The sequence below is a fragment of the Strigops habroptila genome, chromosome 1 (genome assembly GCF_004027225.2).
Source record: "Strigops habroptila isolate Jane chromosome 1, bStrHab1.2.pri, whole genome shotgun sequence".
NCBI classification, from domain to species: Eukaryota; Metazoa; Chordata; class Aves; order Psittaciformes; family Psittacidae; genus Strigops; species Strigops habroptila.
In genome coordinates this window covers 129,245,952-129,271,591 of record NC_044277.2, presented here as the reverse complement: position 1 = coordinate 129,271,591, position 25,640 = coordinate 129,245,952, and the positions used below count along the sequence as shown (strand labels likewise).

General features: G+C 41.2%; 1 protein-coding gene across 1 annotated transcript; it reads left to right on the top strand.

Annotated features, from left to right (window-relative positions):
- The first annotated feature begins 21,012 nt into the window (after positions 1-21,012).
- FERD3L (Fer3 like bHLH transcription factor) lies at positions 21,013-21,582 on the top strand. The gene has a single exon (XM_030505654.1). It carries the CDS (start codon positions 21,013-21,015, stop codon positions 21,580-21,582), a length of 570 nt encoding a protein of 189 aa, XP_030361514.1.
- The last annotated feature ends 4,058 nt before the right edge of the window (positions 21,583-25,640 follow it).

Sequence of the window (25,640 nt, the reverse complement as noted above, 5' to 3'; positions counted from 1 at the left end):
AGAAGAGATTCAGAGCAGCCCTGCAGAAAAGGACTTGGGGGTGTTGGTTGACGAAAAGCTTAACACGAGCCGGCAGTGTGTGCTTGCAGCCCAGAAAGCCAACCGTATCCTGGGCTGCATCAAAAGAAGCGTGACCAGCAGGTCGAAGGAGGTGATCCTGCCCCTCTACTCTGCTCTTGTGAGACCTCACTTGGAGTACTGTGTACAGTTCTGGTGTCCTCAACATAAGAAGGCCATGGAGCTGTTGGAGCGAGTCCAGAGGAGGGCCACGAGGATGATAAGAGGGCTGGAGCACCTCCCATATGAAGATAGGCCGAGAGAGTTGGGGCTGTTCAGCCTGGAGAAGAGAAGGCTGCGTGGAGACCTCATAGCAGCCTTCCAGTATCTGAAGGGGGTCTACAAGGATGCTGGGGAGGGACTCTTCCTTAGGGACTGTAGTGATAGGACAAGGGGTAATGGGTTCAAACTTAAACAGGGGAAGTTTAGATTAGATATAAGGAAGAAGTTCTTTACAGTGAGGGTGGTGAAGCACTGGAATGGGTTGCCCAAGGAAGTTGTGAATGTTCCATCCCTGGCGGTGTCCAAGGCCAGGTTGGACAGAGCCTTGGACCACGTGGTTTAGGGCAAAGTGTCCCTGCCCATTGCAGGGGGGTTGGAACGAGATGATCTTAATGTCCATTCCGACCCTTACGATTCTATGATTCTATGATTCTATGTCAGCACAGGAGCCACTTCTAGAAATTTTTCTATATCTCCTCCTCCACAGAGATATCATGAAAGGTCCATACATGCAACAACCATACCAGCAATTTGCATGCCAGAATTTTTCTCATAGTCTTTTGGAATAAATCTCCTAAGCTCACCATCCATGGCTTATGTATACCATTGTTATTAGTGAACCATCATAAGCCGCCTATTTGAGACGACACAGTTTTGTGTGTAACCTTTTATGAATAACTGTTTTTCTTCTTTAGCTTGTTGACTAGGGACCCACAAAAAAATTGGTATGGGGGATTTCAGTTAACTCCAAACCAAAATTTTTCAATGCTTACTATCCGATCAGACAAATGAAAATATTTAATTTGAGGCTGAAAAAAAAAGAATCCAGAACTAAATCACATGGCCAAGTTCTGCTCAACTCCAAATTGTTATTGAATCCAAACCTCTTTAAATAAAAATGCCTGACTGGATTCATCTTTAGCACTAAGGAAGTCATTGCTGTTCTGCTTACTCAATGAAACAGCAATACTGTGATATCCCATTCTCAGAAGACTCACTACCTGTGCAATTAATAAGAAGGGACACAACACAGATGAGAACATCTGCTGTTTCTGGACTCTTTGAATTGCTGAAAGAGAACTGGAACTGCTAAGATTTAAAATTATAAATAGTGTAAATATGAACATACTTAACTCTACCCACTTTTAAGGCAAGTAATGTCAAACTGAAGTTTTAAAACTCTGCACTCTCCAAATACAACATTTTATTAGTTACATCAATATTATTAGGCAAAGCCAGCTGCTTGCCATTGCCTGCTGATCCAACTGATAAGGAATGTCACTACATCTGGTTTTGACAATAAATTAGAATCTAAAATAAAAAGAAATCTTGCAGAATACGTGAGTGAGTGTTCATAAATGGTTACTTGGACAAAAGCATACAGAAATCATTGTCCATATGCCCGTGAGGAGTGAATGAAATCACTTATATTGTAAGGAAAAGCAGCCTGAGGGCAAGGACTAGTGTGCAAATACGCTGATGAACAGAACCCAAGCTAAGGGAAAGGGTAGAGATGTCGAATATGCCTGAACAAGGTAGGCTGCTGAGATTTAGGATATATAGGGAATATATGGGAACAGGTGTCAGCTGTTCCTGTATATTCCCTAAAGAAAGAAAGGAGGGATGTCTGCAAGGTAAAAGTAGAGTATGTGTGTGAGAGTGTGAATGTGAGTGTGCGTGAGTGTGATTGTGAATGTGAGTGTGAAAAAGAGAGCTGCAGGTGCTTGAGTGCTATAGCTCTTCTGGGGATGCCACTGGGTGGTGGAAACATTTGGCTGTTAATCCTAAAATAATACTTCTCTTATTCACTAGAGTGGGGCAAATATGACAGGATTTTAATGTAACATTTATATTTTAACAATGCCTGAAGGCAGAACTTGAGCCTGACTGTACAGAGGCACTGAACAAAACACATAAAAAGTGGTCCTTGTCTCAGGAAACATAAAGCCTGCTAACGCTTCCTGTTCTCCTTGGATAATATTCTGAGGAATGACAAAGTGCAATGTGATCAAAATGTTGTTTATTTAAAAGTCTGTATGTCCCTCCTGAATCCAACCAAACTTTTTACAAAATTCCAGTCCACCGCAATTATAACCCCCTTTTCAAAGAATCCTCACAAAACCACAATCCTTTCAGCAGACACACAACTCATCCAAATACATGCAAACAGAGATGAGTACTGGAACAGAATAAATCCCTCAGTAAATCTCCCTGTATTAACACTGGGACAAGAATTTATTCAAATTCTAGGAGATTGTAACCCTACCTCTACAATTTTCTTAACTAAATTAGATATCAAAGTCTCTAGCTTCTTTCTAACAGTTATGTGGTAGCAATGAAAGGAAAATCCAAGCCCCTACTTAAGTTAAAATTCATCTTCAAAAGCCTGCTAAAATTAAGCTTTTGTTCCTAGGCTTCCTCTTTGGCTGCTCCTTGTGTTCAGCCCTGAAAGTTTTTAGAGCCTTGTTCTCTCTCCTGGGTTTAATCCAATCCTGATGGAGACTGAGAGGAGCCTTTGTCCCCTTCCTCCCCTCCCTTCTCAAAGGGCTCTTCTAACCCAGGCTGAAGCTAAACTACACCAAAAGCAACCCATTGATAAAATTTCTTCTATACCTGACTCTATATTATCTACTCTGCTTAGTGCATCATGATGGGCACCTTGCAAATATATTAAAGGACCACAGCCAGAGTAATTCCCAGTCTAAAAATACTAACTATATTTGTCTCAGCTGGATTAACTGTACAGAGGAGGATATAGTTGTCTCTTGCATATCAGTTTTCTTTCTTCTCTGAGTGTTTAGGCATCAAGCTTTATCAAGGGATTATGTGACTATAAAATTCTGGATATAAATTAGAACTGATGTGTGAGGTATCCTTCCTGTTGGTAAGCAGGGCGATATCAACATGGTACATGTTCCCGCCTGTCCTCTCACATCCTTGCACAAGACCAGCAGAATTTTTTTGCAAAGTATTTATATAAAATAAAGTTCCATTGATATCAGCAAAGAGAATCATATAATTGAGCTCCAGTGGTTATGCATAGCCGTGCAATTTAGAATTTTGCACTGAATATCTGGAAGATAAAAATCTTGGTAAATAGTCAAGTGTTTGCTCCTGTTTATAGATTTTTATTTTTCTTTTTTTTTTGCCTGGAGGTTTAACTTGAACAATAATGCTGTATTCAAGGTCTGATGTGACTGTTCTACATGTAATCTCATTATCTGCCTAACAGAGAAAGAAGGAATGTAAATATAAAAGAACTATGATTTTTTTACTTAAAAACTGTACATTTTGTTGCTTGTGTTTCTGAACTATCTCAAAGCTAACCTAGCATGTTGTGAACATTAGAATAGAAATCCATCTGGGCAAAACCTTGTTTTACAGCAGTATGAGATCCAATTCCCAGAAACTCAGTTCCTCTATTCAGTAGGCTGCTTTTGAAAGGGTGTTAGTGTGCCTTTCAAGAATAAGCATTTAGAAGTGTAATTATTTAGTCTATGGGAACAGGCTCTGTAGAGAGCTTGTACTTCACATAGCTGTTTCCCTGGCAGGATCCTTCTTGATACTAGGTGAGCCAAACACACATTTCTATCTATCTACCTTGCTTACTTGAAGGCAATCCCCAATATCCTGCCTTTCTTAGGTGAATAGTGGACGAAACTATATTTGCTTATACTCTAGCTTGTGCACAGAAAAACCTCATGTTGTCTCTACTGACTCATTTCTTGACTAGATCAATTTACATTGTTTGTGCTTTTTAAACTCTCCAGAGTTTAGAAACTCTAGGACTCGACATGTGTGCCAGTGGTATGCAATGCCCATCCGTATGACCAGCTTCTGCAGTGTCACCCTGCTGTAAATCATGGAAATAATGGAAAGTGTTTCTTAATTACATCCTTAGCCAGTACGAGAAACCTGGCCTATTGTTTGGCGTAAACCATAGCAACTGAAATTGTTCTTTCTGTGAAGAAGTCATTGTCTTACTTTTCCCCAGAATATTCTTATTAAATCATATAAGTATTCATCTGTAACAGGCTGATTACAAGTGAAGAACTGCATTTCATCTTGAGCTTATGTGCAAATGTTTCCTCAGTTAACACATCTCTCCATTCCCAGTAGGATTAGATCACTGCACCTCTAATATTTCACAAGAATTTGCTGCTGGTTTGATAAATTGGAAAGATGGCATCTTTTCTACCAAAAAGTCCTTTGCCCACAAAAAAAAAAAGCTATACTGTAATAAATAATAAATATACAGTACAGCTTCCTTAGTCAGATTCCAAGAATTTTATATGCTGTAATTTAATCCTTAGAAAACCAGAGGATATTAAGTGAACTAAACTGTCTTAACCAGAAATCTCTGATTTGGTCTGCTCTTTGATGTTTGCATCTGAAAGTCTTTGATGTCTTAAAATTGTTTCAGAAATTAGAAAAAATCTTGACTTTGTAAATCATTTTGTGATTACATAAATGACAATATGATGATGAATGGCATAGAATTTACAAAAATGAATCATTTCTCTGAATATTTAGTTAATCAAAAAGCCAAGACTGTCTAGTATGAGCTCCTAGTGCCTTAAAGATCCTTTGGCATTCCAGATGCACAATGAAACAAAAATAGTGTAGCCTTATTATGAGCACCTTACCACATCTGCAATCCTGTTATACAATAAACTCTTGTTCTTTTGTAGCAAGATTGCACTGGTTCTTTTTTTCTTTCTTTTTTATTATTAATTTGAAACATGTGGGGAGAGGGTAATCCAGTAAGCCATAGGCATTTCATATCAAAGCTTTCATGCAATCATATGTAACGTCAACCATCTGGGTGGAAAGATAGATAGAACTTTTTTTTATGTCAATAGGCTGTGAATTATAAGAAGGAGCAGAAACAGTAATGTTCAGATGAATATTATCTATATATTCACATCTATTAACATTAGTAGTATCCACTTGAACATAGCCCATTGATGTAATAAACTTGTTTTGCTGTTAAATAAAATAAGAAGTATCATACAATAACGTTTGTTGTATTTACAACTCTTTGAATGCATAGCATTGTTTGTAAGTGGATGTAAATGACACATGAAGCATAAAAGAGAAAAATTTGTGTGCATATACATGTGCAAAAAGAGAGATTTCTGTCCCTTTTTGATTTGTCTCTCAGCAACACATTTTTCTGATTGGTAAATGAATGTCATTTTGAAATTCTACAAACCTAGTGATTAGGTAGACAATTAAAAGAAAATCATTTAGAAACCAGACGTCTGCTTTTATTTTGAGCAAAGAAAAAACATTATCTCTGAAAACACATTCATTTATTGTTTCTTTTCAAAGTGAACTTTAAAATTAAATTACAATGTTTAGAAGAAAAAAATTAAATTGACATCTGAAAGAAATAGAATCTATTTATAATTTTACCTTTTTGATGTCAAAAGATATCCCAGAGAAAAGCCTCAGGGATATAAATTCATTTCAGACTTACAGTAAAGGCATGCAATTTTTTAAGATGCATAATCCTGTATCAAAGTTTTGTGAAAACCTGATAAAAATTCAAGAGTTCATGCATCTAAAAGAATAAAACCAACAACCAATGCAAACACTGAAAATTATTTACAGTCCTGTGAAATCCAAATTGCATGCTTGTGGAGTACTCTGTATGTTGTAAAAACTGAAGTTCAGTCTGGAATTCTGCACAATAGAAGCAAAGAGGAAAATATATGACACTCAATATCTTCGCCTGTGCAGTGCAAGGGAGTTTCCACTCTAGGTAACATATCATCTTATCATTAAGACAATTCTATGCTGATGTTTTCATTCAGCATAGCATTCCAGATGTTTATTCTCTGTTGCCTACAAACGACTGAATAGGAACAAAGTCCAAGGTGAGAATCTGAACACGGAAATTGTGTTCTGGTTTGTTAGATAGTTTTCCAGGTTAGTTTTTTAGATAGTTAATAGTTTGACTGATTGATTACTTTTTTTTGGTTGCTTGCTTGTGAGTAGTGAGCATTCTACACAGCCTTTTGCATTCATTACTTCATTTTAAAGAAGAACCAAAGTCACAAGCCAGCGAATCACTTAAGCACTTGATAGCTTCAAGTTCTCGTTGCACTTGAAGTGAATAGAACTACTTCTGTTTAGATATCTATGAACTCAAATAAGTGTTTTGCCTTTTTAGGACCTAATCATTGACCAAAAAGCTCAGACCTATAGTTTTGAAATATTCTGCTGTATTTCATGTACATTTTCCCAGATGCCATGACCACAAATACAATCAAGAGCTTTTGTTGGCCATCTATCCTAAATAAACTCTCTGTGGAAACTGAGGACAAGGGGACATTCCATCTCCTCCTGTTGGGAGGAAAGTATGCTCTTTCAGATGAAAAAGGCCTTAAGAGTTCAGAACTCTGGATTCCAGTAATAGCGGGATCATAAAAATGCTGTTTACAGGGGACATTTAGAGGTCTCTCCCACACAAAGTTTACTTTTCTAGCACTAGATCAGGTCAGACATATCTTAGTGCTGTCCTGTCTAGAAAATTTTCAAGGATGAAGATTCCCCACCCTCTCTGCGCAGTCTGTTTCAGTGTTGTACCACACATCTGCCACAATCAAGATGTTTTTGTCAGATTTGTGTCTCCCCTTCTAGTAGTTGCAGATTGCTAGGCTGCTAATAGGTCACTCCTTAGCCTCCCCTTTGTCAGACTTAAGAAGTCCAGCTACTTCAATCTCTCTTCACGATCATCTTCAAAGCACATCACCGCAACCTCTTGTTTCTCAGCATCCCTCAGGTATTAGTGGGCTCCTAATTAGGTTTTGTTTTCCTTATATAGCTTCATCAGTGCCAAGCAGAACTTTATTTCGTCTGCTTCCACACTCTCCCTGACATAGTCCAACACATGGCTTACCTTATTTACAGTTTGTACTACTGGTTTATATTCTACCTGTAGTCCATCACAACCCTGTCCTTTTCAGGGGACTTTATTCACTTCCCAACCTGTATTCAAACATGAGGTTGTTCTGCCCCAGGCTCAGGATTCTCATGATGTTAATGTTGGTCCAGTTCTCAAGAACCCTTTGAATTAAAATTTTCCCACTCTTCATGTCAATCATTCCTCCTAATTAGTGTTATCCACAGATTTACCTAAAGACATATGCTGTGTAATGATCTAAGTTGTTGATGGAAATACTGAACAATACAAGTCCCAGTACCAAACCATAGGATACTTCGCTCATTACAACTGGAACCCAAATCATTGATTTTACTACCCCTTTACCATGGTGGTAAAGCCGATTTTCAATGCATCTAAGAAACTGTTCTTCCATTCATAATTCCTCAGTTCCACGGGCAATCCTTTTGCGGGCAGTGGCAAAAGCCATCCTGAAGACCAGGTAGCACGGATTTACTCCTGCCCACTCAACATTGACATGATAGCATGCAATCAAACTGGTCTGTCGTTGCAAAGTCTGAGCTAGTTACTCCTGGCTTCTTTCATGTGTTTGAAGCAGGATTCCAAGGGAACATGTTTTACGATCTTTACAGAGATTAATATGGACTATAATTCCCAAAATCCTCCTATCGATTTTCTTAAAGATGGGCAGTGTTAGCCATTTTTGATTGTAAGGGATCTTCCCTGATAACCACAGTTTTTTTCACAGACAGCAACCTTCCAATCACTGCAGACAGCTCTCTCAGTGGCCTTGGATGAATCCCATCCAGCTCCAATATTTTTAAACTTCTTTCAGTAGTACTTTAACCTGTGTCTACTGCATTATTTGGTTTCCCTCTCTTAACCAAACTGCATTGGTCCGTACCGAGGTGTGAGATCAGGCTTTGCCTGTGAAAACTGAGACAAAAAAAAAATTAATTCTACTTCAACCTTTTCTGTATAATCTTTTACTAGGTTGTCTACCTCATCAAACTCACACTGTTCATGAACTCTGTTTTGTTACTAAGGTGTCTGCAGAGTCTTCTCCTACCACCTTTATGTCCCCGTCTACTTTTAGCTCTGACTAGATATTGATCTTCACATTCTTGTCCCTAAATATAAAAGTACTATAAATGTGCTTTTTCAGCTGTTTTCTTTCCACTTCTTGAATGTTCCCTTTGCGTTTCAATTCTTCAGGAAGGTTCCTGTTTAGCCAAAAGGAGAGCTAGTGAGAGGTCTTAGACTGGGCAAGTGGGCACATAAGGATTTTACCAGCCTTTGATGTTTCAGTCATCACTTTCTGACTTATGAAGCTGAAATGAAGAAGGATATCCATAGGTTGGTGGACAAAAAGAGTTCCTGTGGATTCACAGTGCTTTTCTGTAAGCCATTTGCTTAAGAAACATGAAAAGTAAAATGGGAAACAATGGCAGATAAAATCTGAAAAGTCCAAGCTCTGGAAGGGACCCACTGGACCTTTTTGTCTTCTTTTCAGAGTCAGTGTTAGAGAACTTCTCTCTGCTGGGGGAGAAAAACACAGCCGAAACAAAACAAAAAAAAAAAAAGCCCACAAACAAACAAAAAAACCAACCAAACCAAACAAAAAAAAAAAAAAGCCCACAACCAAACAAAAAGAATCATGTTTATTTTTAAACCTTTGACTTGTTGCCCTGTTAAGATCCTTTATTTTTCATAGATTTTACTGTAAAGCTTAAGACCGGCCATATAGCAAGAAGTTCTATCATTGACTGAAAACTTAACACCTGTGGTTTTAGCGGCAGAATAGTATTACAAGTTTTTTCTTCCTTTTCATCCCTCTGAGCAGAACTCTTTGTCTAATATGCATCAAACTTGGCCAGTGGGACATTTTCCTGAATCCATTATCACTGAAAAGAGCACTGGGCTAAACACATCTCTCATTAATTTTATGCAACTATCTAGATCTACAGTTGGATTTATCTTATGATAAATTTTAGTTTAATAACTAATAACATAATGGGCTTGAATGTTAAAAGGCTATTAACTAGAACTCCCTGTTCTCCTAACTTCTTTAAAACATTGTTGTGTTTGTCTTTGAATAATAAATAATATTAATATTTTCAAAAATACACAATGCAATTAAACAGATGTTTTAAAATATTCTGAGGAAACCAACTCTAGCACTAAATAGTAAATGAAAAAAAATACAAATGATGTGATTGCTTCAGAATGCATTAAGAAACGCCCTTTCAACACAGGCTTAGAGGAATGAGTCAAAAAAACCTGGAAAAAATCTCTCATAGCCATAAAGACTAAACCAAAACCACCATGGCTAATCTTTAACATCCTAGGACACTCCTGAATGACTACTGTGTACTACTGTATATCAAGTTTTAATTCACAATATTAATTTTCTACCTGAGCTATGTAAAATTAAATTCATAGGTGTCCTTTTTTATCTCTGAAAAGTAGGAAATAAAATAGATTTGCCCAATTATTCAATCTTTCTGGAGCTAAAGTTAAAAGGAATTGTTCCATTCCTAATTTATTTTCTCTGGATCTGGTCTCACAAATGAGATAATCCCAGAGAGGTTTAGCTTTGAAAGCAAAACTGAGTGATTTGACTTTCCCTGAGTTTGTGAGCCAGGATTACCTAGCAATTAAAGAATTAAGCTAGCAGACCAGAGATAGTGGTTTGTTCTTAGCTTTGCAACTAATGCATTTTGGTAATCAATGCAAACAACTGAATCTACTTCTCTTCAGTTTGCCCCTTTACAAGCTGACATACTTACACATTTTGCAGGAGTGTTATGTACATGCCTATACTTTCAGTTTAGACCATTCTACATGATGTTTGAATGGAAGCCAATATGAAAGACAGAGTAACAGGATAATATTATTTTCTACCACTCACTCTAGTGTTAGCAAAACATGCCGTAGCCAGGACCCTGTATTTTCATGAGTAACAGTAAGTAATTGCAGGTCCTGCTTTAAGTGCTTACGTAATTGCACTTGTGGTCTGGGGCTATTTTGAATGCAACGATGAAGTTGTCTGTGATTCACCATGTCCTGTGTGCAAATGAATTGACACTGTTCCTTGTCACTAGCCTGGGGAAAATCCCTAAAGGGGGATGAAACTGCATTATTCAGGCATTCTCTGAACTTGAGCAAATCTGGAGCAAAGATGACCTGGTGGAGACTACATGACAAAACTGCTGAGATCAGCAAGTTTACAGAATAGGTTGAGTATAAGTTCTCATTCCTCACTCTCTATCCTTGAACACTTGGGTGCCTTTTTTATTTACTATTTGCTTTTAAAATTTACTGCTTATGTATGGTTTTATTTACTATTGTGCCCTGAAACCACTGTGTCCTTGAGGAGCACTACAATAGTTTCTACAACTTTTAGGTTCAACCTTCCCATGTTATATTTTCCCTTCACTGGACAGAATTTGGAATTTGAAAAACTAAAACTGTTTTCAATCCCAGGAGCTCTAGCTTCATTTGTGTGTGATAAACTTCCCAGAACTAGCTCCCTTTTAAATCTCCAGCCTTTTTGGTACCATCAAGGCAGTGTGTACTCATAACTCCTGCTTCCTCTTCCCCAGCTAGGCTACAGAATCATTGAATCATAGAATGGTTTGGGTTGGAAAGGACCTGAAGATCATCTAGTTCCAACCCCCCTGCCATGGGCAGGGACACCTTGCACTAAACCATGTCACCCAAGACCCCGTCCAACCCGGCCTTGAACACCTCCAGAGATGGAGCATTCACAGCTTCCTTGGGCAACCTATTCCAGTGCCTCACCACCCTCATAGTAAAGAACTTCTTCCTTATATCTAACCTGAACTTCCCCTGTTTAAGTCTGAACCCATTACCCCTTGTCCTATCACTACAGTCCCTAAGGAAGAGTCCCTCCCCAGCATCCCTGTAGGCCCCCTTTCAGACACTGGAAGGCTGCTATGAGGTCTCCACGCAGCCTTCTCTTCTCCAGGCTGAACAGCCCCAACTTTCTCAACCTGTCTTCATACGGGAGGTGCTCCAGCCCCCTTATCATCCTTGTGGCCCTCCTCTGGACTTGCTCCAACAGGTCCATGTCCTTTTTATGTTGAGGACACCAGAACTATACACTCAGTTTAACTCTTCCTTCTTTTAAAATACTTTTTTTTGTCATGAAATGCATGAAAGATAATCTTTGCCTCATCTTCTGGTAATGCCTAGAAAGCCCAGTAATGCCTGGGCTTCCCTTACTGATAGTCACAGCAGAATATAAAGGAAGATTCTGTCCCTACTTGGAATATCTTTTAGTCTAATACGTGATGGGAAGCAACATGTATGTGATAAATTAGAAAGCATAACAGAGGTAAGTCTCAAATTCGTCTTCATGTTGGAGAGGGAATGGGAGAAATACTTCACCTCCACAAAAGTAACGTCTGCTTTTCTTCCTCGATAGTCAGGCCCAGGCCAGCACTTTCCAGGTATTAACATACTCCACTAGTCCTTATTTAGTTCTAAAAACCCTCTACTCAGCCATGACTGTTCCTACGTAACTACCGACAAGCACCAAACTCTGCAGTATACTAAGATTTCTGTTTTGTTCACAAGCTAAAATACATGGAAAATAGGAGGAAGGATAATAAGTGTTGTAATGAGCCACCTAAAATGAGAAGAGACTGCTTTAGTGTGACTATTCAAAAAAAAAATCCATCATCTTGATTCACTGTTTATTTCTAACAACCCCAAAAGATTAATATGTATTTTATTTTTACCCAAAACAAGTAAAACTGCATTGTCATATTAGACATGTTGTACAAGTTAGTGGCTATAACACTATTGCATGTAAGTTTCTTTGTCAAATGAACATGACCAAGTACCTGAAAATGAGATATTTTCTTGAATTCTAAGATGAATAAACAAAGAGAATACAAATAATAGCTAAAAACCTGTATGTAATTTCTCCAGTACGTAGTGAACTGTATAGCTGGAAAAGACAAGCTTACACAAGATTTTGAAATAACCAAATGCTTACCTTTCCCAAATTTTTCCATCAAAAAGATAGATTCTGTCATCTCAGCTGGCAGCAAGCAACACCTTCCACCACCTTTGAAATATTTTCTAAAGAAAATTCAGATACAGGAGCATTCAAAACATTTGATCTCATACTCACCAAAAATATGAAGAGGAAAAATAGGACAGATGACTATTTTGTATGGCACAGATGATTAGAGATATATTAAACTGTCAATGTTTCTGCTCTGAGTTTAGCATGAAATGTATTATAAAAATTTTCAGGCTATTCTGCTTCCCTGCACGCATACACATATGAATCCAATAAATGGGTTTAAAAACATACGATTTAAGAAAATGTGTTTGGGCTTCTTTACCTTCTAGCTGTTGAGCCTGTAAAAAAGATCTACATAACTAACACCAGTTTAAGTACCTTTAATGTTAATTTTAATATGATTATTACTAATATCATGAATAGTTAAAATCAGTTACACTCACATTAATGATATCTTTTTACTCTCTAATCCAGTAAAAATGATCTTGTGTAAAACAAACCTACAGGGAAATTCACTGTTTTTCCCCATCGTTCAAAATTCTGAAAATTAAATGTTTCTTAGTGTACTTTTAGATACCTTATTGAAGACCTGTCTCTCTGCAGCAGACTTGAAATATTCTAGATTGCTTATACATTAGGATTAAAGTCGACAAATGTCTTAAGGATCCTACCCATTCTTGAGCTCACTGCCAGGTAAAGTTAATGCAGCAGATGATCTTGAGTGCAGTCATATATATATAGGACAACCAGGTGGTGAGTCCCAGTGAGCATGGGTTTATGAAAGGCATGTCCTGCTCAACTAACCTGATCACCTTGTCTACCCAAACTTTAGTAAAGCCTTTGACACCATTTCCCACAGCATTCTCCTGGTGAAACTGGCTGCTTGTGGCTTAGACTGGCATACTCTTTGCTGGGTAAAATAGTGGGGCAATGGCCAAACCTAAAGAGTTGTAGTGAGTGGAGTTAAATCCAATCGGTGGCCAGTCACAAGTGGTGTTCCCCAGGGTTCAGTACTGGCATCAGTTCTGTCTAAAATCTATATCAGTGATTTGGACAAGGGGATCAAATGCACCCTCAGCAAGCCTGTAGACAATGCCAAGTTGGGTGAGAGTGTTGATCTGCTGGAGAAGACTCTGCAGGGGGATCTGGACAGGCTGGATCAATGGCTGAGGTCAACTGTATGAGGTTCTACAAGGCAAAATGCCAGGTCCTGCCCTTGGGTCACAACAACTCCAGGCAACACTACAGGCTTGGGCAGAGTGGCTGGAAAGCTGCCTGGCAGATAAGGCCCTGGGAGGGGTTGTCAACAGCCAGATGAATATGAACCAGCAGTGTGCCCGGGTGGCCAAGAAGGCCAATGGCATCCTGGCCTGTATCAAATATGGTATAGCCAGCAGAACTGAGGAAGTGATCCCCCTGTGCTTGGCACTGGTGCAGCCACACCTGGAGTACTGTGATCAGTTCTGGGCCCCTCGCTACAAGAATGAAGCATGTCTAAAGAAGGGCAACGAAGCTGGTGAAGGGTCAAGAGCGCAAGTCTTGTGAGGAACGGCTGAGGGAACAGAGGGTATTTAGTCTGGAGAAACTGAGGCTGAAGGGAGACCTTACTGCTCTCTACAACTATGTGAAAGGAGGTTGTAGCGAAGTGGAGGTCAGTTTCTTTTCCAAAGTAACAAGCAATCAGACAAGAGGAAATGGCCTCAAGTTATGCCAGGGAAGGTCCAGATTGTATATTATGAAAAATTTCTTCATGGAAACAGTTGTCAGACATTGGAACAGGCTGCCCAGGGAAGTGATGGAGCCACCATTCTTGGGTGTATTTAAAAGACGTGTAGATTTGATGCTTAGATTTAGTGGTGGGCTTGGCAATTGTAAGGTCAGTGGCTGGACTCAATGATTTCAAAGGTCCTTTCAAACCTAGATAATCCTATAATTCTAAGCCTAAGAAGCAGGCACAGGAGAAAGGACAGTTTGAGAAGGCATGGGACATTACAGGATCACAAAAAGAGACTGAACATTGATAAGTGCACACCAGAGGGGATAAATCAGGCTTGATCTAATTTGTTATAATTAAGAAGTGCCAGTAAGTCACATTCCCTTAGTAGAGAGGAACAAAACATCTTCTCAGTACGCTTTTGCTACCAGCAAATATCTGTGAAATCGTCTGACACAGTATGCCATCTTCCCTCTTAACAGTTTGTTGCTTTGTACATATTTATGACAATAGTCTCCAATTACAGTATCACATAGTACCATAGTATTCAGGACTAGCAAGGAAACAAATTCCATATCCTTAGAAGAGTTTCAAAGCCAGAAACTAACAAGGTAGTCGATGGTTGAGAAGCTTGGCAAAGGAGACCCATTCTTCCAAGATAAGTTTTAGTATAAGCCTCCTTGCTAGTTGCAGGAGATGCACCTGTGAACTCTGAAAAATCATCTGGTAATTCCAGAATCTACAAAATGAAACAGCAAATGTCCTGATTCTAAAAAAAATGAAAACAAAATAAAATACAGAAGATCCTACCTGGCATGTGTAACGTCAGTATCAAAAGATCCAAAGCTGAGAAGGTCAAAAGACAAAGTGACACATTTGACCCAAGGTGATCCCACCAAATGAAAAATGGAGCCTAAATATAGGATTCTGGTAATGAATCTTGGTCCAGCATCATGAATACATTTTTTCTGTATATATATTACCAAAATTTTAAAATAACCTATAGTTTCCAGCCTGACATTTCCCTGCATTTTATGAATTGTGAGAAGTGGAAGAGAAAAAGCATTAATTAATGGCTCCACAGTACACAATTACATAACAAAATTTATTAACTGTGATCATGATTTAGAAAAGTATCTAGACTCCTTGATAAACAATATGTATTTTTATTGCATTCCATTTCCCACAAACAGTATTTATATAACAAAATCAAGATGAAAGTACCTATGTTTAAATAACATTACATTTTTTCATGCACATGATATAAAGCCAGGAAATTCAAAGTTAAGGTTGACATTCCAACCTTAATACATGTCCTGTTCTCAATCCCTCCCACCCCTAAGGTTATGATTAAGGGGGAAAGTATAATTCATAAAACTTTGCAAGCATGGTGAATCACATCACACCCTAACCACAGCTGTTCTTTTCATTTGTCTATGATTTACCCAAGGTTACAATTTCAAAGTTTTTCTTCATCTTTTGGTCACATACGGGGAAATATCAGCAGTTACTTCTTTAAACTCTTCCAATGGCATGTAATACAGCTTCAAATACAAATGAATTGAGCTTCAATGGCAGAAGATACCTGATTTTATTAGGGTTTGCCCAAAATATTGAGTTTTGTTAATGATTTCCTGTGTCAGAGAACAATGATGTTACTGAATGTCACATTTTTGTCAGGGAGAGCCAAATTGTGAAACCTGATCTTTGTAAGAAGGCATCTGTATTCAAATTTGAGTCCTATTAAAAAAAGGCCATGACACAGGCATGTATTCATATAGTCAGACACACATAGGATCAAGGGCTGAAATTACTTCTGGGACCAGACTGCGACGCTTTGGCTTCACTGGATATATTCTGGTTTTAAGAACAGTACTGGTCCCTACAGTGGGCTGGTACGCTGTTTTGTGAGCAGAATGTACTCACATGCATCATCAACATAAAGAATAAAGTTAATTCTCATGATGCTTATAAAGGTCAAGTATTTGGAAAGAAGCAAAAAAAAAGATTGCAGAGAATTCTCAGAATTCTTATATACTCAAACTCTTGTCACTGCACCCCCATTACCTTATATGTATACATCTTTAGGGACTTTCTTTTTTTTTAGTGTTTATTCGTAAACTGTTAATTCTAGAGCCAAGGTTCATCCCACAGGGCTGAAGTTATCTGAGTTAGAAGCCAGTATACACAAACTCCTTAGTCTGTCAGGGGAGGCAGACTTCAAGTGGACTGTGGAGGCCACTAAAGGTGCTCACATCTCTGCAGGACTCAGTGTCTCCACGATAATTTGATACTTGGATAAGAGCCAGCAGTTACATAATTTGAGCCTATTTCTAGTATCAAATTTTTTTTTCTTGAGTGATGGAGTCAATCAATTCTTTCCGCACATGAGACCTGAAGAAGTCAAAGTGAGGTAACCCTGTCCTCATATCCATACACTTCACCTATCTCCAACATACCAAAGGCTTTCCCAGCTGTTTCAATCATCAGGGCACTGCTTCCTCTGCTCTACATTAGCTTTCACTTTGACTTCAGCAGTCTTTTCTTTTCTGGTTTTGTTGCAAGCCACTCAAAACAGTACTGACTGATTCATCTGATACTTTTTATTTGGTCTTCTTCAGCTTCACAACTGACTCAGGCATAAACCCCTTGAGCATAAAGTGCCAGGCTGGATGGGGCTTTGAGCAACCTCGCCTAGTGAAAGGTGTCCCTGTCTACGGCAGGGACGTTGAAACTAGACCATCTCTAAGGTCCTTACTGACCCAAGCCATTCTATGATTCTGTGATAAACTCTATCACAGTCCAATGTTCCCTGCATGTTTAATCTCATAGTGCATTGAGATATCAAGGTCTCCTTTACCCATCCAGATCATCCTTTACCATTCAATCACCTTTTCCTCTGTCTCCTCTGAATACTACTACATTTTTCTAGTATCAAAATAACCCGTCTTCAGCTAGTTTTGCTTAAATACTTCCTTTATGTATTAACAATTCATCTGTGGTGTCCATAGCGCCTTCCTCTCCACCGCTGAGTGAGCAAGCATCAGGATATGATATTATTCAAACTCTGTCCATTCCCTTACAAACTAGCCTCATCTCCACACATATATATAGCACTGATCTGGTCTGATCTGTCAGGAACACAAACTGAGCTAAGCAGGACAGGAACTGCCCTGTATTTTGAGGTAATATGGTTCTGATCCATGGACATTACTGTGATTTTAAGGTTTAACAAGAAGATCAGACAGCTGCTGTCAGTAAATGGAGAAATACAGCATAGTATGCTACACACTACATCTGTTTCTGTTATTCAGGCCAGAGTCTGAGAATGATAACAACTCTGACTATTAATGAGCCAGCTAAAGGAGAGAGGATTTTTCCTGTTTTACGAGAAAAGTGTGTAGATATTTTTTTCAGTTACATATCTTTTTATTTAATATTTTAAGGTTTCTAGAGCAGACAGTAACTTTCAACTCCTTGCTTACTGAGTCATATTTGAAAGGCAGTACCCCCTTATTTCAGCATCCCAGGATCACCACTGACTTCCAGTGAATTTTGCAGTAAAGTACTAGGCTATGTTAAAATCCATAAGATCTCAATCCGTAATGCTAAGTCATTGGATTGGCTGTCTTCTCATGTGTGATAATTCAGCACATGGGGTTATAAAAGGAGTAGAACTGTTTTCATAGAAGTATGCTGAATTAAAATGCACATTGCTCTCATTCCTGCTAGTGCAAAGGATACTGGATTTGTTATATAGGGAAACTTGTTAAAAGACATTGATTTTCAAAATTGTTAACAACTGAGACATAATCAGGGATGGGCAGAAGAGGGTATATATGCTTTTCTGGTAGGGATAAAAGATCAGAAAAACTGTTGTTGTTTGGATTTTAAACTCAAATCCTACATCAGGAATCATATGATAGATATTTCTGCAGAAAAAAAAAATTATGGAACTAGATGCAGAGTGGCTTGAAGATGTAGCCATCAGTGCTCAGCATCTGTAAGTATCTTGTGAGCAAATTTTTTTATAAGAAGTAAGTTAAATGAAAATGTAGGATAAGAGGTGGTTGAACGAAGATAAACAATCATAGAGCAAACTGTATTCTTCATAAAGCAAATCTAGAACACACATTTGAGCACCTAATCTGGTCTAAGAAGATTTCAGAGTATAAAGCAGCCTCTCATGAGAGTTTGTCCTGCTTCCTCTACACTGTTGCATTTATGCACTGAAAACCTGTCCCCTGCAGCACAGGATATTCATTACACATTTTCTCAGGTCCATGCTTTCCCCAAAGTGACAAATATCACCAAATATGAAAAAATGTTCAAAGCCGTACCTCAAATCACCAAATCACAGTTCATTGAACTTATTATACTTAATTTAAAATAGTTAATACAAGAGAAAAATACATATTTTAGCAAAATAATATTAAAATTAAAAAAAAAAAAAGAGAAACAAAACAGCAATTTAAAAAAAAAATCAGTTTGACAGGAGGATTCACCTTGGCTACAAGTCTTTATTTTCTGCTAGGACCTCCCAGTCCTGGCTTAGTCCTGGCTTTAGTGCTTCCTTTAAGAACTCAGTGACAGGCTCAGCCTGCATTAATCTTCTATATTATATCATTTTTGTGATGCAATACTAACTCAATAGCCTTCTCCCTTTACGTTCTTGCAATATAAAATGTTTCTGGTTCCGGTTGTCTTTGTAATTGGTGTTCTGCAAAAATCTGAAACTAAAGATGTGACGAAGAGCACCTTTCTGAAGAGACTGTGGTGAAGGGCTGGTCTGTCCTCTTCTAAATACTGGTTTCCCACGCGGAGGTGAATTCGTGTGGAGACTGGTGCAGAGCTGACGAATTCACATTTCTCCATTCATTTCTCTCATTATCTGAATTATTTGCATTTCCCCGACAATTTTGCTCTCTGTGGTGACACATCTTTGCTGGCATTTGTCCTTAATTCATACCTCCATGTCTTTAAACGAAGTACTTGCCACCTCGCCTAGAAGGAACATAAATAATCCACATTCCTTTGCGGATCGATCATAAATATTTCTCTGATCTTTCATCTACCAGGAGTTTTCACATAATACTTAACATTCGGAGCTCTTCAACTCATTGTTACTTTGAGATGCTCTCTGCTCAACACTTCTCTTAACAGTCAACGCTTCTCTAACAGATGATTTACAGCGCCTCTATAACTTTTATTAGTTCATTGACCAGGTGTTTTAATGAACGATATTTGTCCCAGATAAGCGACTCCCTGCTCTCTAAGGAGCCTCTTAGCGCTGACAAGGATAAAAGCAGCCTCCCGGCTATTTGCTCTGTATTAAGCCTTAGGAGGGCCGTTAAATCATTAAAGCAGATACGGGTCCTCCACCGCGGCGGTGCGCCGGCGGTGGTGCGGCAGGACTGGGAGAGGCCGGCCCTCGGCCCGGAGGAGGGCAGGGGAGGGGAAGCGGGTCCAGGGACCGAGGGATCCACTACGCTCCGCTCCGGAGCTGTCCAATGTAGCTCCGCTCGCGAGCACCTTCCGCGCCGCGCCAGTGCCCTGTCCGCCCCCGGCAGCCCGCGGAGCGGCGGGAAGGAGAGGGGGGGCTGGATCTGGAAGTGTCTTTCCCGCGGCATCTTTCCCAGAAAAACGGAATGCGCGGCTCGTTCACTGTGTTTTAAAGGACGGCAGATCCCAACCCGCGGTGGGAAATGTTTGCGGTCCTGTGTAGGCAAACAGGAAGGATTTTCGCGAAGCGGGATCCTTCGGCCGCCCCCACCCGCCTCCTTTGATCTGATGGGCTTTGAAATCCGCTTAGAAATTAGGCACTAATTAACTCCAAAGAGAGAGTGACAACAACGTGTGACAAAGGCGACGATACGGCTTTAGGAAGGCAGCTCAAGAGCAATGGCCAGCGCTCCTAAACGATCCGCGCACACAAACCGGGTGCCAGAGAAAATCGATCCGATCCAACCCGGGTGTGTCTAACTCTGCCAGGGATGGCCAGGGCCAGGTTGTTCATTTAGAGACAGTCCGTGGTGTGGGAGGGTAAAGATACAGCCCCTAACCTCTTCCAGCCTCCCAGGACAAAAGCAAAACGATCCCCAGCGTCCATCCCCAAGGAAACCTTGATCAAAGGAAGGTATTTGGCGGTGTCGGGTGTACGGGTGTGTTTATACACGTTTCACGGTATTTTGCGCTATGTATCCAGCGCTGTCAGTGCGTGCAGCCAGGTTGATTCCCCTGTGCACCGCCTGTGGCCGGGACGGCTCTGCCAAAGGTGTAAGAGCAACCGTTGCCCTGAATAAGACCAGCTTATCCTCGTCTCACGGGCAGGAGGAAGGAGTTTCAAAGCAAATGCTTTGAAATTGCCTGATGCCTGAGCCAAAATGAGCTTGACGAAGCAGCCTTCGACTGGAAAGATGTTTGAACTCTGGTTGAAGGGGATTTAGGGGGAACGGAGAGACGATTCCAACAGTTACTACTGGGAATGCAATATCGCGTCCCCTACAATGCTTACTTAGGCTAATGGAGGTCCTGTCATTCAGTTCCCATTGCGCCGGGATACAGTGTAAACATTCCCCGGTGACCCTCTGTGTGCAGGTCTCCTCTTCAGGACATCATTAAAAGCGTACATGCACTTGCCTGACATCAATTGCCAGCCTGGCTCTCGGGGTTCAGAGATCCCAAAAGAAACCAGGAAAACAAGTCCAGTGGAGACCCGGCTCTGCGGCTGCGGGCTTTAAAGAGGCTGAAAATCGGTTGGTTGCGGGTGTGTAAGAAGAGACAAAAGTGCTCAGCAGGTAAGAGCGGAGGGGTTTGCCAAGAAGGAACTGTCCTTGATCACTGTGACAAGATTGACTCGCTAGGGACTCCTCTCTCGGGAGCATCCACGCGTCCCCGAGGGGGCTGCCTGTCTCCTCTCATCAGCGTCACAGCGAGAAATTTTACAGCCGCTCTTTCTAGTCCTGCTAATCCTGTTACCCGGAGGGTTATAAATATTAACGCTGCTGGGGCTGAGGATGGGGGACCAAATTAAGCCTTCTCTGAAGTGAGATGTCAGCGAGCTTCTTCACAGCCCACCAGCGCCCGGGGCTGCTGGATGAGCTGCACGGCAGAGCCCCTCGAGACCCCTTCCCGGAGGGGCTGCTGGGCGCATCCGTGCTGGATTTCGTGGCTGACCTCTCCCTGGGGCCTCCCCAGGTTCCCCCCCTGGCCGGGCCGGGGCTGGGGCTCTGCGAGGTCACCTCCGGGCCTCCTTTCGGGGACAGAGCCCTGTCGCTCCGGGAGGAGATGGCCCGGGGGCTGCCCCTGGCTGCCTTCGGAGATGGAGATCCCGAAGACGAAGAAGACGAGGAGGAAGAGGAAAGGATGCACAGCACTTCCCTCCTAGACAGACCCAGGAGAAAGCGAGTCATCACCTACGCCCAGCGCCAGGCGGCCAACATACGGGAGAGGAAGAGGATGTTCAACCTCAACGAGGCGTTTGATCAGCTGAGGAAGAAGGTGCCCACCTTCGCTTACGAGAAGAGGCTCTCCCGGATAGAGACACTGCGCCTGGCCATAGTGTACATCTCCTTCATGACTGAGCTCCTGGACGGCTGCAGCAAACAGGAGTCGAGCTAGGGAGCGCCGGGGCCCGGCGGGACGGGGCCGGGGGCCGGGCACCAGCCGCGGCACCGAGCTGGCGGCCCCGGGAGCCTCCCTCCTCGGGGGTCAGAGCCCGGCTCTGCCTGGGCCCCTCACACCGCAGCCAGGACCGTGGGGGTGCGGGATGCACAATGAGGAGAGCCTAGGGAAGCGTGCCTTGGGGCGGGGGAAACTGGGGAGAGGCTCAGTGTGTGTAGATTTGCTAATATATATATATACTTTTTGTAAAGGGAATGGGGGGAAATGAAGGTCTGAGACCCTTTGGTCTGTGTTGCTTTGCCTGTTTGCTTTAAAACTTTTGCAATCTGCTGCTTTCGAGAAAGGCTTGGCAGGGCAGCAGAGCCGTGCCAGTTTGCGGGATGGGTTCTCAGCGGATTCAGTTGCCTGCCCAGCTGCCTGCCAGGGACTAGGAAAAGCTCGGCGTCTGCATTTTAACCTAGCGCTTTCTGCTTCTTTGGAAAATAAACATCCCCCTTTTCTTTCAAATCCCGCCTGCCAAGTCCATGCCGCTTGTCACAGGGCCAGTAAAGCGGAACATCTGGACACAACCGTTTGTTGTCACGATTTCCTTCCCGGGACCAGCTCTGTCCTCCCGGGTGGGCGGCCAGCGCCGCCGCTCGCACCGAGCAGGAGTTGGCGGACGAGGCCCCGCGCAGTGCGGGGCGGCCCGACGGGGGTGAGGGACGGCGGCTGCCCGGGGCCGCCCCGCAGCTTCCCCGGCACCGGCAGCGCCTGCCTGGGAAACCGTCGGCTCCCTCCTCAGAGAGAAAACTTACGCGCTTTGATTTTGGGGAGGTCAGGCAGAGACCTTTTTTCTCCCACTGGACCCCTCACACCCTTGTTTCATTGCTGTACGAAAGAAAATAAATACATCCTGAAAAGCCGGAGCGGGAGGGAAGGAGAGAGCCCGGCCCTGGGCATGGGCACACAGTCCACCGCGGGATCGGTTTTTTAGCGTTATCTACTAACGCCCCGCAGCTGCTGTTGGCAGAGGCGAGAGCTAGGGAGAGCTGCAGCAGAGCGGCCGTGCCCCCACCCCGGCCTGGGAAAGGGGTAGGGAGCCGGGGGAGCTCCGTTAGAAGCCTCTGAGGCTCTTCCTGCTGTGTCTGTGTCCTCCTGCTCCATCCCCCGGCTCTCCCTGCTGCTGGAATCTTCCGCCGCCGCTGCCCAGGAGGGAGCTGGATTACTCCCCGTTTTCGCAGCAACCAGCCTGTTCAGGGCCCAGTCTAGTTTAACTCCTGAGTTGCGCTTAGGAGAAACGTCCCATCCAGGGCAGTGGTTCTGGGTGACTTCGCAGGACAGCTTTTGTCTCCATTATGTAAAATTGTTGTGATATTAGTGAATATCAAGATTTACCCTGGATTCAGGCTAGAGTGGTGAAGGTCTAAATCCCACTCTAATACTTCTTTGATTTCTTCTCTCATGTTTTGTCAGCTCCTGTGGTGACTCTTCTTTTTCTCATTCCATTCACTTTGATATTATCATGGGTGATCTAATATCCTGTATCAGTACTCTAGTATTCTTTCTCTTTTCACTTGTTTCCTTGGTTTCTTTTTCCACTTATTTTTGTTGACCTTCCTGACACCACATAATTGCATCTGCTTTCCAGTTGTTGGAAAGTGTTTTTTCCAAGAGGCAGTTGAATAGTTAACACAGCTGGATGCTCTCTAGAAACTGGGGTGTTTCACCTCTTCAGATGGTTTTGTATTGGTTTTTGCTGGTTTTCTTTTCTTTTCTTTTCTTTTTTTTTTTTTTTCTTCCCTAAAAATAAAATGAGAAAAGGAACTAAGAATGAACAATGTTCCAAAATCAACAACTGCTCACATGACCCAGATGCATTTTACTGTTACCACTGTCTCAAGCAAAATGATGAAGACAAATTCTTTAAGGAAAATGAAATATGCAATTCAATATTCACTTCTTAGCACTATTTCTCCATGGTCTCTATACAACTGTACTTTCCACAGCATGATTATATATCTTTTCATATTTTTTCTTACTCATGTGACTGGATAAAATTAGAACTATATAGCGCAGAGTCTTAAGTTAAGAGATTCATAATATAAACATGTCTGTTACAGATAATTCAAAAATTATTGGTTTTCTCTTCTCAGTTTAATAACAAAACATTGGAATTTGTTTAAGATCCAAGGTTTTTCCATACTTGTGTTAAAGAATAGAGAAAAACAGAAAGAAAATATTACATTTTATCTTTAAATACCAATCAAAATCTGGATACCTAATTATGAACCCTGATTTTTAATGGATCACTGGAAATTTGCAGCAGCATTACAGAACAGTAGTAACATTCTTATATGAGCCACTGATTCTAAAGATAACATTAGAAATTAAAAATGCTGTTGTGGTATAGGTTGATGAACACAATATGCAAACAGAACAGATGAAATACCAAGATGCATTTTGTGTTGCACCAAAGACTTTGAGGGAGCCTGTTGGCCACACATTGATTTATAGGAGCTGAGAATCTGATGAAGGGGGCTTTAATTTTTTATGTTTCACGCTTTTCCTCAGTCATGCTAAGATTTACTAGAACAGTAGTCTAGATGCATTTTTTTTCTCAGACACCTGTGTTAAAACTAAAGCATGCCATTATGCACTTGAAGAGATCAGTGAAACAGTGGGATACCTACCATACTGACCCACCACTTGGCCCATGTGGCCATGTCGAAGTCCTGGAAACTCAGTCTGCTAAGAATACAATTTAATTGTGGAAACACCGCAGACAAGCTTCTTGCTGGAGTGCTATCATCCCATCTTCTTGACATTACAAGGCTGTGGGGTCCCTTGTTCCCTCACCCTCCGCTCAACCCAAGATAGCTGCATCCTATTCAGTGGAGTCACAGCGCAGTAAAACAGCATGTCAGGTTAGGGAAGCCAGTGAAACACTGGCCATAATGAAGTGTGAATGCCAAAGTGCTGTTAACTTCAGTAAGGCTAAGACTTCACCCGCTATAGCAAAAGGCTTAGAAACCCTGCTGCCATCAAGGCTGGGGCCAGTCGAGGTCCTCGGTCTCCCCAAAGCACCATGCCATTATCACCGCATTAAGAACAAAAACTGACTGTGTCAATTACTTCTGGGAAAAGATAATAAGGGGTTTTTTAAAGCCTTAGAGCTGTTTGATCATAGCCCGTTTTTAGATCCTGGTCTGAGGAGGGTTTGTTTATATTCTCTTCGCCCACTGAAGGCTGCCTTTTGGTAGAAAATTGAGTTCCCTTGAAGCTATCACATTACGATTAGTATTCAGACATGTAAACCAAAAAATAATTCTAAATGAAATCATATTTGAGAGACATTTCCAAGCTTTCAAAGAGAAGTATAAATAATCAAATGAATTTGCAATCTATAGTCAGGCTGATCTTGTTTTACAGCTGCTCAACCTGAAAGCAGGTTTAAGCAAATTAGTGCTGGAAACAGAACAAAATATTATGATAGTGCTGCAAACTCCTGCATCCACATTCTGACCAGCTACTATGGCCCCATGATTGGTGTTTATTATCACATTTGTCAGTGTTTCCATTATAAACACCCTAGTGTGGAGGGTTTATAACTCAGCTATAAAAATTCCCTCCAGGATGAAACTTGAAAAGTGAAGTCTTAGACCAACAACACTACTTTTTTTTTCTTCTTCTTCTTTTCCAAAATTCAAAATAAATTAGGTTTTGAAGTCTTGAGGTACTATGCAAAAGTGACGGAAGGAGGTTTTGAATTATTTTTCAGACCTGTGGTGCTTCTCAAAGAGATTTTATACGTAGCCCTTTGGTCCTTTCAGTGAACTTGGAACTCTTTTTTTGGTCTTTCTTTTTTTTTTTTTAATTAAAAATAGCCAAAATACTGAGACTTAAACTGTGGCTGCTCTACATGCTGAGTCCCCTTTTCATAAGAATTTGTTGGTTTTACTAGGCTTGAATACTACCAGCCTGCAACAATGACAGCCAAGCTTTTCCTACTACATATACAACAGACCAGTTATAAGGACGGATAGGTATGCTGGTTATAGTCTTTTTGTAGTACA